At 40.7% G+C, this 13,980-nt stretch overlaps 1 protein-coding gene across 3 annotated transcripts in view; it reads left to right on the top strand.

The window, feature by feature from the left end:
- The window catches only part of kcnt2a (potassium channel, subfamily T, member 2a), a 743,558-nt gene that overhangs the window by 609,268 nt on the left and 120,310 nt on the right, over window positions 1–13,980 (top strand). Inside the window, exon 24 of one of the 3 annotated variants that reach the window (XM_078218141.1) lies at window positions 10,464–10,480. The exons of the other annotated variants lie outside the window; for them this stretch is intronic. Within the exon in view, the coding sequence (XP_078074267.1) occupies window positions 10,464–10,480 (17 nt within the window). The remainder of the gene's footprint in view (window positions 1–10,463; window positions 10,481–13,980) is intronic. 3 annotated transcript variants of the gene reach the window in all.

Here is a 13,980-nt window from a genome sequence, read left to right as displayed (position 1 = left end):
CACACACCCTTCTAGCATCACCAACTTTCTTCAAAGAGAATACAGCTCTCGACATCATGTTGGCGATGTAAATTTGTTTCCCCTGCTTGTACTTCACTTCTAAATGATATCTCTACAAAGTAACATCATTTGCAGATGCTTAGGAGCAGATAGAAGTGGTTTCAGAAAGATGCTTTGAAGTGACTTGTGGTGAGACTCTACCATCGCTTTGTCTCCCCCAAACAGGACTGATTAAAGTGCTCAAAAGCAAAGACAATAGCCAGACACTCTTGATCTGCAGTAGTGTTGTTCAGTTTCTGTTGACACAATGAATGCAAACACAACTGGTTGTCCTTGCCCATGACGGTTGTGCCAAGTCCTATTTCGCTGGCATCACACTGCAGGCTGACTTTGACATTTATAATACTTCAGTACTGGCATGTTATCATTAGTTGTTTAATGCGAGTGAAAGCTGCTGCATCTTCTGTACCTCAATGTCAGTTAATGTCCTTTGCAGTCAGCTTGTGTAGAGGTTCACACCCTGATGATAAATTTTGCAAGGACCTGGCTAGGTAGTTCACAAATAGAACAAATTGTCACGCTACCTTCAATCTGTTGATTGCTGCATCTCTGCTGCAACTTGCATTTTATCAGGATCAGGGTGAAATCCTATCGCTTTCAAACATGACCTATGTACTTGAATTCAATCATCTTCAGCTGCAGCTAATTCTTGTTAAGTTTCAAGTTAATCTGGCAAGTTCTGTCTAGCTGTCTCACTGGATTCTAATCACGATCTTTGATGGCATCTTCGAATGAGTCTACACATCCTTAGAGTGGCAGATCATCCACAATCGCTTCCATTCCTGGAAGATCATTGCCTATCCCATGTTGTCTATGTTGATACTGTGTTGGAGCAATAGAAATGCCAAACAGCATGCACAACCAACTGTACCTCCCAAATGAGTGCAGAATGTCATCCATGGAACTGCCATTTCATCCAATATCACTTGCAGGTACCCATCCTATGCATCTAGGGCAATTAAGACCTTTGCTTAGTAAGTTACAGCAAGACTTCTTCAAAGGCCGGCATAGGGTAGTGAGATTTCTTCAAAGCTTTACTGAAGTCCTTAGGATCAATGCCCACTCTCAGCTTTCCGGGTTTTTCACAGCTACCATGCTGCTAATCCAGTCTGCAGGAGTTGTCACCTTCTTATTTACTCTCCTCTTTTCAAGTCCCTCTGCCTCTTTCAGGCTCGACATAAGGGCAGCTGCTATTGTCCTCAAATGATGCAGAGTTGCTCTCACTTACTTCAAGATAATATGCGCCAGGAAGACATCAAAGAGCTGTCAAACCATCTTTGTAGTTTGTCAGTTAATTGCTTAGTTCCATGCAAAACTCTGCAAATCTGTTCTGGTACATGGAGGATTACCAGTCTAAGTTTTTGACTTGTTTCAACTGAGTTGGGGCGGGAATTCTGCTTAAGTGTCTACTATCAGGTACTGCAGATCATCTTTCTTCCCATTGCATTGGGGTCTCGGCTTAGTTTGGCCTCATGGGCTGAGCACTGTTGCATTGCATATTCTCAACTTTACATTTGACTGCTTCATTTTCAGGTTACCATCTTGAGCAACTTCACAGATGAGTTCAAAGCTCATGGTGTTGCATGTAGCACTGGTGTCTCCCTGACATTTCATATTAACTTGATGCTCTCCTTCTGCGGTCATCATTCCAACAGTTTCAAACCTTTTTTTAACTTTAGAACTGGTTGAGTGTGGAGTGATTCATTCAAATCATCTTCTGACATGTCTCCAGCAACCATGTTTATAGGCCTGCTTTTCTTCTTTCCAGCAAAACACACTTGCGTGTAAAGTGATTCAGCCTGTTGCAGTTGGAGCACTGCTTTTCCCATGCTGCACGTGCTTCCTTTTCTTTCATGTGGCGTCATGCATGATATTTGCAGGCAGTGGGCTGGCTTTGATCTTTCAGATGGCACTTCTGTAAATTGTGCTTCTTTTTCTTCATTGACCTGTGCTTGGATTGCCTCTCAGCATTACACAAAGTTTGTCAGTTCACCCATCAATACTCTCCAGCTGATCATCAACAACTTAAAAGCTTCAGCACGTCAATAGCTTTCTCTAGTGTAATTTTCTCTCCTCTTAACAAATGTGCTCTCATAGTGGGATCTCTTGTTCCTCAGACAGTCCTAGTTCTGATTAGATTGTCCTTCAGTTTCTCAAGCTCTCAGATTCAGCTAGATGTCTAAGCGCAGTTACATACAGATCAATATTCTCCCTCTCTTCCGGAACTCTGGTGCTAAAAACAGAGTTCATAAATAACATTAGTAGAGGGTTCAAAGTTGGACTTCAACACAAGGCTGCCTTTTCTGCTCCTCGGTGAGGTCAAGGGTGCAATACAGCTCATAGCACTTTTTTCCCCAGCACTGATGACAGGGTTGTTATGCTTATTTTTTTCTGATTTCTTGGTTAACTCTGTGGCAATCTCATAATTTGGCCATTGAAACTGAAAGAATTCCTAATTTATCCTCAAATCCCCTTTCATCTCCACAGGGGCAAGTATTGAAATATTCAAAGTCAAACTGACTCACCCAACTGTCAATATTCTGTACAAAGTTTCAGACTAACATTTTAATTGTTCTCTTTTTTTTCTACATCTGCTAGTTCTCGTACAGGTATGAAAATCTACTTAATTTCAGCTGCACACTCCTGATACTAGAGTACAGTTAATGGTAGAATGATGAACAGTTCTGTCTGAAAGCAAAAACATGAAAACAAGATGCACACATGCCCTTGGCAAATAAAAGAATAAAATTGGAGGACAGAGTTATGGTCTGAAGTTGTTGAACTCAAGTTGTTGAGTCCAGAATGTTGCAAAGTGCATAATCAGTTTGTAAGACGCTGTTCCTCAGTAATTTTTTTGTCTTCACAGTAGAAGATAAGAAAATTTCTGGAAATAATGGAGATTTGAGGTCTAGTGAGAATAAGCAACTTAAAGAATTTGGTATAGGTAAATAAATAGTACTAGAGAAATTCATGCAATTAAGTGGTGATAAATGCCCTGGGCCTGATGACCAGCATCCTAGAATTTATCTGCAGAGATAGTGGAGGCATTGGTTTTGATCTTCCATAATTACTAAGATCCTCAAACAGCTCACATGAATTGGAGGGTAGCAAACATAATCTTGCTTTTCAAGAAAGGAGGGAAAGAGAAGATGGAGAATGATAGGCCAGTTTGCATGACATCAGTTACACAGAATGCTGGAGTCTGTTATTCGGGGTTTGATAGTATAGTTAAGGAAAGTCACCATGGATTTGTGAAAGGAAAATTGTGTTTTGGCAATATATTAACATGGATTGATTAATGGACAGAATCCCAAATAGGAATAAACAAGACTTTTTTTGAGTTCCCGGATTGTGACTAGAAGGATACGACAAGGATCAGTACTTGGGGCTTCAGCTACTCCCAATCTATATTAATGACTTTGAGCAGACTGAGTGTAACAAATCCAAATTCACTGATGATACATAGTTAGAACATAAGAACTAGGAGCAGGAGTAGGCCATCTGGCCCTTCGAGCCTGCTCCGCCATTCAATAAGATCATGGCTGATCTTTTCGTGGGCTCAGCTCCACTTACCCGCCCGCTCACCATAACCCTTAATTCCTTTACTGTTCAAAAATTTATCTATCCTTGCCTTAAAAACATTCAACAAGGTAGCCTCAACTGCTTCACTGGGCAGGGAATTCCACAGATTCACAACCCTTTGTGTGAAGAAGTTCCTCCTCAACTCAGTCCTAAATCTGTTCCCCCTTATTTTGAGGCCATGCCTCCTAGTTCTAGTTTCATCCGCCAGTGGAAACAACTTCCCTGCTTCTATCTTATCTATTCCCTTCATAATCTTATATGTTTCTATCAGATCTCCCCTGATACTTCTGAATTCCAATGAGTATAGCCCAAGTCTACTCAGTCTCTCCTCATAAGCCAACCCCCTCAACTCCGGAATCAACCTAGTGAATCTCCTCTGCACCCTCTCCAGTGCCAGTATATCCTTTCTCAAGTAAGGAGACCAAAACGGTGCACAGTACTCCAGGTGTGGCCTCACCAGCACCTTATACAGCTGCAACATAACCTTGCTGTTTTTAAACTCCTTCTAAAATTAAGGACAAAATTCCATCTGCCTTCTTAATTACCTGCTGCACCTGCAAACCAACTCCTTGTGATTCTTGCACAAGGACACCCAGTTTCTTTTGCACAGCCTCATGCTGCAATTTTTACCGTTTAAATAATAGTCCGTTTTGCTGTTATTCCTACCAAAATGGATGACCTCACATTTACCAACATTGTACTCCAACTGTCAGACCCTCACTCACTTAGACTATCTATATCCTTTTGCAGACTTTCAGCGTCTTCTGCACACTTTGCTCTGCCACTCATCTTAGTGTCATCTGCGAATTTTGACACACTACATTTTGGTCCCCAACTCCAAATCATCTACGTAAATCATAAACAATTGCGATCCCAACACTGACCCCTGAGGCACACCACCAGTCACTGATCGCCAACTAGAAAAACGCCCATTTACCCCCACTCCTTGCTTTTTATTAGTTAACCAATCCTCTATCCATGCTAATACATTACCCATAACACCGTGCACCTTTATCTTATGCAGCAATCTTTGGTGCGGCACCTTGTCAAATGCCTTCTGGAAATCCAGATACACCACATCCACAGTTTCCCATTGTCCACTATACATGTAATGTTCTCAAAAAATTCCACTAAATTAGTCAAACATGACCTGCCCTTCATGAACCCATGCTGTGTCTTACGAATGGGACAATTTCTATCCAGATGTCTCGCTATTTCTTCCTTGATGATAGAATCAAGCATTTTCCCTACTAGAGAAGTTAAGCTAACCGGCCTATAGTTACCCACCTTTTGTCCACCTCCTTTTTTAAACAGTGGTGCCACATTTGCTGTTTTCCAATCTGCGGGAACCACCCCAGAGTCCAGCGAATTTTGGTAAATTACCACTAGTGCATTTGCTATTTCCCCCACCATCTCTTTTAGTACCCTGGGATGCATTCCATCAGGGCCAGGAGACTTGTCTACCTTTAGCCCCATTAGCTTGCCCAATACTACCTCTTTCATGGTAGTGATAGTTTCTAGGTCCTCACCTGCCATAGCCTTCCTGTCATCAATTTTTGGCATGCTATTTGTGTCTTCCACTGTGAAGACCGACACAAAATACCCGTTCAATGCCTCAGCCATTTTCTCATTTCCAGTTATTACATCCCTCTTCTCATCCTCTAAAGGACCAATGTTTACTTTAGCCACTCTTTTTCATTTTATATATTTGTAGAAACTTTTGCTATCTGTTTTTATATTCTGAGCTAGTTTACTCTCATAATCCATCTTACTTTTCTCTATAGCTTTTGTCCTGGCTTTCTGTTGACCTTTAAAGATTTCCCAATCCCCTAGTTTCACACTAATCTTTGCCACTTTGTATGCCTTTTCTTTCAATTTGATACCCTCCTTTATTTCCTTAGATATTCATGGTTGATTATCTCTTTTTCTGGTCCTTCCTTATCACTGGCGTATACTTTTGTTGAGCACTGTGAAAGATCACTTTGAAAGTCCTCCACTGTTCCTCAATTGTCCCACCATAAACGTTTTGCTCTCAGACTACCTGAGCTAACGCCTCCCTCATCCCTTTGTAGTCTCCTTTGTTTATGCTCAAGACACTGGTATTGGATTTTACCTTCTCACGCTCCATCTATATTTTAAATTCAACCATACTATGATCGCTTCTTCCGAGAGGATCTCTAACTGTAAGATCATTAATTTTTCCTGTCTCATTACATAGGATCAGATCTAGGATAGCTTGCTCCCTCATAGGATACATTTTATGAACTCCTCCTCAAGGCTGCCTTGACTGACCTGGTTTGACCAATTGATATGTAGATTAAAATTCCCCATGATAATTGCTGTATCACTTTTACATGCATCAGTTATTTCTTTATTTATTTCTTGCCCCACCATGATATTATTTGGTGGCCTATAGACTACGCCTATCAGTTAGGTGGGAAAGTGAGTGGTGAGGAGAATGCAAAGAAGCTGCAGAAGGATACAGGCAAGTTGGGAAATGGAAAGAATGTAACAAATGGAATGGAATACAATGTGGTGATATGTGAGGTTACCACTTTGATAAGGAAAATATTTTGTGACTCGTGAGCATTGAAATGTTTTGCATTCATAACGACCTGGATCCTTGTACACGAATCACAGAAAGTTAATATGGAGATACAGCAAGCAATTAGCAAGGCAAATGGTAAATTTGCTTTTGAAAGCAAAATACTGAATAAGTCTTATTACAAAGGACATGGATGAGGCCACACCTGCTGCACTGTATGCAGTTTTGGTCTCTTCACCTAAGGAAGGACATACTTGACTGAGAGGAGATGCAAAGAAGCTTCATTGACTGGCTTCTGGCATGAGGGGATTGACCCATGAGCAGAAGTGAGTAGATTAGGCCTATAGTATCTGGAGTTTAGGAGGATGAGGTGATCTAATTGAAACATATAAAATTCTTAAGTGCCCTAATGCTGAGAAAATATTACCCTTGGCTGAGGAATCTAGACACGGGACCACAGTCTTAGAATGTGTTGGCTACTTAGGATTGAGATGCGGAGAAATGTCTTCACTCAGAGGGCTGTGAATCTTTGGAACTCTGTACCCCTGAGTATTGTGGATGTTCAGTTGTTGAGTATATTCAAGATGTGGAGATGCCGGCGTTGGACTGGGGTAAACACAGTAAGAAGTTTAACAACACCAGGTTAAAGTCCAACAGGTTTATTTGGTAGCAAAAGCCACACAAGCTTTCGAGGCTCTGAGCCCCTTCTTCAGGTGAAGAAGGGGCTCAGAGCCTCGAAAGCTTGTGTGGCTTTTGCTACCAAATAAACCTGTTGGACTTTAACCGAGTATATTCAAGACAGAGATCAAGAGAGCTTTGGGTACTAGGTGAATGAAAGGACTTGGAATAGTGTGTAAAGATGGAATTGAGGTAGAAAATCTGCCGAAATCTTGTTGAACAGCAGAGCAACTTGGAAGGGCTGAATGGCCTACTGCCCCTATTCCTCATGTTTTTGTCAGCAGGTTTGGCTGTGTGGTGTTAGGATACATTCATTTTCACTTGTTTAGGGGCATACAGGATTGTAGCTGCAACCCTTTATCACTCGTAGACCCCGTACAAGCTGCACAAGTTGTCCCTCAGTCAGCTATACAGCCTGCCCTTGAAGATATGAGGTAAGTCTATGAAGCAGCATGTAATAACTCGAAGGCAATTATTTGTAACTTCAAGTTAAGAAGGGTTTATTACCAGCAATATAAGTATGTATATACAAGCAGTGGTCAGACAAAATAAAGACACAACTATATTCCCTGTTCCCCACTCCAACTGAGGTTCCTTCTTGGCCCCGGATGCACACCCTTGTTCCCAATTGGCTCCCGTACTGGTTCTCCATAGGGCCCGGCCACATGGGTCTCGGGGATCTTCCCCTTAAAGTGGCCATGCTACCACACTCCTTCCCCCAACTTCAAGGTTCATATATGAACAAAACAAAAGGAACATCATTAAACATAGGAAAACACAACTCAACAAGACAAGAGGGGCAACCATCAGGAAAAACTCAACACAATTCAATCTGTCTGGAGCTTTCCTGACTCTGGCGGAATTCATTACTCCAATCTGCAGTAAGTAAGGCTTCGGGACATGTTGTTGCAAAAGGTAAATTCATAAGTCTGGGATCGAGCCCTTCATCAGTAGCTGCTGTCTCCTTATTTTCAGCGAACGTTGAGTGCCCTGACTCCATACTTATCACAGGAATCCATGTATCAACAATTCTGGAATTCGAATCCTCCACAATCCTCCTGTTGATTCTCAGTATCAACCCCAACTCTCTTCCTCAAATGCTCTATATGTTTTTTTTTAAAACACGTCAACCTTGTACTTCTACCGCGTAGGAGACCGGTCAAGTTCTTTCCACATTTTTTCCAGGCACCCATGTCAGTCCTGCTGCAGATTTCCTGGCTAGGAATAAATCATCAACTTGGAAAACTCTATCCTTGTTCCCCAAATCATGGTTTTGCTTCTGGGAGGCTTAACTAGCTTCCATCCTCCCCACCAAATCTGGAAATACTAAATCCAACCGGGTCCGCAGGTGATATCACATCAGCAATTCAGCTGGCTTGACCCCTGTGATAGTTTTTTGCAATGTATTGTGTTATAATAAGAAACATGCTAAATGTAAAATGGCCTATGAGCTTGCTTCTTTATTGATGATTTGAATGTTTGCACAAGGCGTTCTGCTAACCCAGTGGAAGCTGGGCGATAAGATGCTGAGTGAACATGGCAAATACCATTTAACTTTACAGATTTTCAAAATTCATCCACTGTAAATTCTGTGCCATTGTCTGACACTAAGACCTCTGATAACGTCCTAGCAGCAAAATCAATTGGCCATTCCAGTCCGTCCAGCATCTTGTGGGACAAAACTGCGCCTATTTCATTAGGTGAAGCATCACATGTAACTGCCAATGATCTCGCCCTTAAAGGGACCATGCTACCACACAGCACCAAGTGTTTGAATTTCATTTATTTATTTTATTAGTTTTACAAGTAGACTTCCATTAACACTGTAATGAAGTTACTGTGAAAATCCCCTCATTGCCACACTCCGGCACCTATTTCTCTCACCTTTTTACAGTGTAATAAACTTGCTTACAGTTGCAAGCATGCAAACCAGGACAGCTGAAAATTTTAATTATCTGCCAAGATACATACAGAAAATCCACTGGTGCTAGGTGGCCTGCTGAGTGTTTCCAACATTTTCTGTTTTCATTGCAGATTTCTCACATCTGTAGTGTTTTTTATTCTTAATTACAATCTGGATGCTGCTCACAGCAATCCTGGAAAAAGTAGAGTTTGGGTGTTGGTGCATATACTTTCTTCACCTGCTTGCTGTGGGCAGCCTCTCAGAAATTCTAGCGCAACATAGTGAAATATTCCAACATCAAGGAAGCAGGCAGTGTTACCCCTGGCATTCAAAATGGGCTCAGTCACAATGGAGCCTGCAGCTTCATTGTGGCTGAGCCCATTCTGAATGCCACGGGTAACTTTGTCAGCAGTAGTCTTCTATCCCAGGAGACAAGTGGATAATCCGAGGTGGCTAGCAGACCCTGTTTCTGGGAGAGGGTGACTCCTTAGCTCCTTCAACCGGCTCATTAGCAATGTGCTAAAGGTTTATTCCTGGAAGTTTATTTGTGTCTGGAGATTTGGGGAATCCAGTTTCCAGCTACTCCCTAACACTGCTTGCTTCCTCGATGTTGGAATATTTCACTATGTTGCGACAGAATTTCTGAGAGGCTGCCCACAGCAAGCAGGTGAAGAAAGTATATGCACCAACACCCAAACTCTACTTTTTCCAGGAATGCTGTGAGCAGCATCCAGACTGTAATTAAGGGTAAAAAAAACTGCAGATGTGAGGAATCTGCAATGAAAACAGAAAATGCTGGAAATACTCAGCAGGCTACCTAGCACCTGTGCATTTTCTATACGTACCCTGGCAGATTAAACACATCACACACTTCAAACTACTCTCACACACTCAGGGTTACAGTGCAGGCCACTGACCTTGTGCAAGGAAGGGAAGATCATGTCAACACAATGGCCAGGATTCTCCGACTTTGTCCGCAGCTGGGACTCTCCGATCCTGTTGCTGTGAATGGAGATTTGACCGAGCGCCAAATTCTCTGTTCTCCCCGACAGCGGTGGTGGGGTATATGACATTGGAGAATTCCGGCCAATGTTTGCACATTAGAGGTGGAAAGTCTCTAAACAATTAGCAACACAGCGCTTTTTCTACAACAGCATGCCTACACTTGAGCTACAGAAGTGCAACTAAATTGGAACTGATGTTATTTTCCATTACACAGTGCAGCACATATCACTCACTCTAATGAGCACCAAAAGGCAGCATTCTAAAAATACTGGACAGTTCAATAGTTCTGGCAGTCAGACAGATTCCGCTGTCGAAATGTCCCAGGATTATCAGTATGCTGAGACTTATGGTTATAGAAGAGTTTTGTCAGAAGTAGAATAGTGCGCAAATACATAAGCTAACTTTTGTTAAAAAAAAAGAATGAAAGTATGGCTTGAGTTAATCACCAGCCAGCTTGCTTCACAAGTCAACATGCCTTCTCTTAGCATATTTCCTAACACTGCTAAACAGACAGAAATAATTGAGGTGAGCAAATTGGTCTTTCTGTAAGTGGTGGAATGCAACTGTGTAGTAGAAAAGAATATTGCAGTGAGTGTCTGCTAGCTGACACCCTACTGAGCCACAATATATTTAAAACTCATCACCATTTCAAAGAAGAGACTTTCCTCAGCGAACCAAAAAGATGAAAAGGAAAGATGATGACCCAGGTCAATGCCAAACCTTGGGAGTATCACATAATGCAAAGTGCAGGACAGCAAATATGAAGTTTATTGCTCTGTCGGGACCTTGTTTCACACACAAAAACAAATGTGGCAGGAGGCAAATAAATCACAGAAATTGCTCTTTTGTTTGCAATAAATAAACCCAAACTCTGAAAGGCATTGTCATGGAAAGTGGCCTGCTCATTGATACCAATGCTTTACTCCCTGTTATTTCCCTTAGCTACAATAAAAACAAAGAAACACTTAGTTTTGTCTTGTAAAAGTATATTTATAATATTCTCAGTAAATTATAGGTAATCAAGCTTCACAAGGTGTGATGGCTGTAAAAGATCAATATTCCAAGCATTCAATATATAGTTGAGCTGTCCAATAATATTTTTAAAGATGTTATTATGTTAATACTTAAGTTATTGTTTGGTAGTATTATATGCATGATCAGTAGATTTTTCATAAATCTCTACTAATCCCAATCTTGACTTTAGTTACATTTTTCTAATACTTCTTTAAAAAAGGCAAGCATTTAATGGTTGGGATTACTTTAGGTTTGGTTGACATTTTGTCTGCTTAAATCAATGTGCCCCTATTAAAAGCTTTTAAAACCTTAATTTAGACAATAGACACACATACACGCAGTAATCATCATTTCAAATATTTTGTTTATCAGTCCTGCTTAGTCGTAATGCAGAAGTCAGCTTCCAGCTAACCTTTCTTGAATAAATGCAGACAAATAGATGAGGTCGAACTAATTTTCTTTAAGAAAAGGCAACATTTTTGACAAAACAACAGGTAATTAAGGGTGAAATTGAAACGGCATTAACATGAACTGAGATTAGTCTCATTACAGACCAGTAATCATAAAGCGATTCTTACGACATTTATTTCCTTTCAGTCATTTTAAATATTCGGGAAGATTGCTTTGGAGCCATATTCAAATCATAATGTAGGCTATTGTTCTGGCACATCTCATTAGCCCTGGATCTGTACTTTGTAAATGGTTTCATTCTAATTTACTAATCTTCTCATGAACTGTGTAAAACCTTATCATCCTAGGTATGGAGAGACTCCATATGAATAGCATCCATAGAGTGTTACTGTATTAGAAATGTGTATGGTGAGTATAGCCAAAGTTATACTCATACAATTCCATATAATTCCAATCTAAACATGAAAACAGAAAATTTTGGAACTACTCAGACCTGGCAGAATCTCCAGCTTTCCCAACCATAGCTATTGAAAGAATAAACATTGCACTTGTATAGTGCCATATAGATGCCATAGTATATAGATGACCCAAAGGGTTTTACAGTTAATTAAGTATTTTGAAGTGTATGAAGATCTGCATAGGAGGGAGAGGGGCAGTATTGAGGACCAACTACTAAAGGGATTTCCACATATATTTCTTTCATTGCAACCCACTGTATGCCCAGACCAGGCATACTTGCTGACCAGTATGGAAGTGTGGTGCGTGTGGGAATATACGAAACCTTGAAGTAGAAAACCACAACTTACATGTGGCCTCCTATAAATGAGGTGGTCCAAAATTCTTCTGCCCATATCTTAACTCATACAGAGTCCCGTTCGCCCATCACCCCTGCACACACTGATGCATTCTCCTACCTACATTGGCTCCTGGTTACACAATACCGTGATTTTAAAATTTAATGGGATCGAAAAAAATGGATTTAGTTTTCCCAAAATTTAATGTACAAAGCAGATTGCATTCTTTCTATAAACATCCAGTAATTGTTTTCAGTGTTTGTAATTGTTTTTTAAGAATGTATATGTTTGGTGTTTAGAATCCTGTATCGTGGCACCATAGTGTTGTCTAAACTCTGGGTGAGTATTGATGCTGTCAGCTGGAGTTGTTTCAGCTGTAGGGTACTTTGATCTCTTCTTTAATGCCTATGATGGCTGACTTGCATTTTTCTAGATTTTTTTTTCAAAAAGAAAGAATCAAGTGAGAGGTGACATTGACATTTGTTTCATTTGTAGTGTGAGTCTGGCTCAAGGCTGTGTTATGAAGAGGAGAAAGTGTGCAAGTGTTGGCAGGAGGTGCCAAATACGGCAGCTTTGTTCTGTTATCACTTTCTTCTGTCAATGAGGCACTAGCTCTGGATGGTTTATAAATATCTACATATAAGCTTCCATGAGACTATTTTCCCTCTAAAGTTCCAAACAATGTTGCTAGCCTTTCATAGTATCCTGGCTATTCATTACGTCAGAAAAGTAGGTGCCATAGAAACAAGCCATTCCTACTTATGCATAATCAGAAATGGATTATCTGAATAGATCAGTATTGTCCAATTTTCTTCAAGTCAGCAAATTAATCAAATAGAAATGCTGCTCGGAGCATGTTGACCCCCCCGCCCCATATGGCGGTGTGAAACATGCCCTCTTGCTTTTTTGGCAGAGTGTCGTAAAATCTGGAGAGAAACACAGCGGTTTTCTCAACACTGCCATTTTCGGTAAGATTTTGCCTTGTTTGTGCAACATGCCAGCACTCAGTGCACAGTGTAGGAAATATAGTGTTAAATTTAGATTCTGTTGTCGATTCGATTTAGTAACTATGAGTCTATTAGTGCTTTTGGCATACTTTTCTTTAAAAGAGCACTTGTCTTTTAACAATAGCAAGCAATTAAGCTTTAGAAATTTACATAATCTTAAACACAAATATTTTGTAATCTGTAAAGAGTGTAATTAACATACTAAGAACAATACTATTTGATGAGTAGATCTGGATTCTGGGACCATCCAGAATTCTCCGGTCTCGCATGACCCACACTCAGCCAAATCTCCATTCCCAGCTGTGGGCAAGGTCAGGGAATTCCGGCCATAATGTCAAGTATTTGTTATTTAAACTATGCTTAGAATGAGGATGTGATGGTGATCTGAGAAAATCCCATATAGGTTCCACAGGATTTTAGCTTATATATCACCCAGTCCTAATTTTATATGTTATCTGATGCGTCCTCTCTGTACACTTCAGCTTCAATAACCAATACTTGTGATCAACCTTGATAGATTTTGTTTCTAAAGTACTGACTCTTTTCCCCAAAAATATAAAAATAGCCCAGCAGTTTGAAGTTCTGATGCAAATGTCTTCATCATTTGATATGGGGTTCGATGTCAAGACGAGCATTTATTGCCCATTCCTAGTTGCTTGTCAAGGGATGGTGGGCTTCTTCTTCAACCACTGAAGTCCATGGGGCCAAGGTACTCTCTCAATGCTGTTAGGTAGGGAGTTCCAGGATTCTGATCCAGCAACAATGAGGGATGGCAATATATGTCCAAGTCAGGATGGTGTGTCACCTGGTGGGGAACTTGGAAGTGATGGTGTTCCATCCGCATGGTGAAGGCTGTGACATTGGGAGGTAAACATTGCCTAGCCAATTAAAACACTGTTAGTGCATGATTCCAAAAATCTAATGGTGGAGAATGCATTTGGGGTTTGACCTTGAGCAGTGAACTGGGGAACTCTTACCATT

This window comes from Mustelus asterias, chromosome 8, assembly GCF_964213995.1.
Source record: "Mustelus asterias chromosome 8, sMusAst1.hap1.1, whole genome shotgun sequence".
Classification (NCBI taxonomy): Eukaryota; Metazoa; Chordata; class Chondrichthyes; order Carcharhiniformes; family Triakidae; genus Mustelus; species Mustelus asterias.
This window is presented reverse-complemented; position numbering and strand designations above follow the sequence as displayed.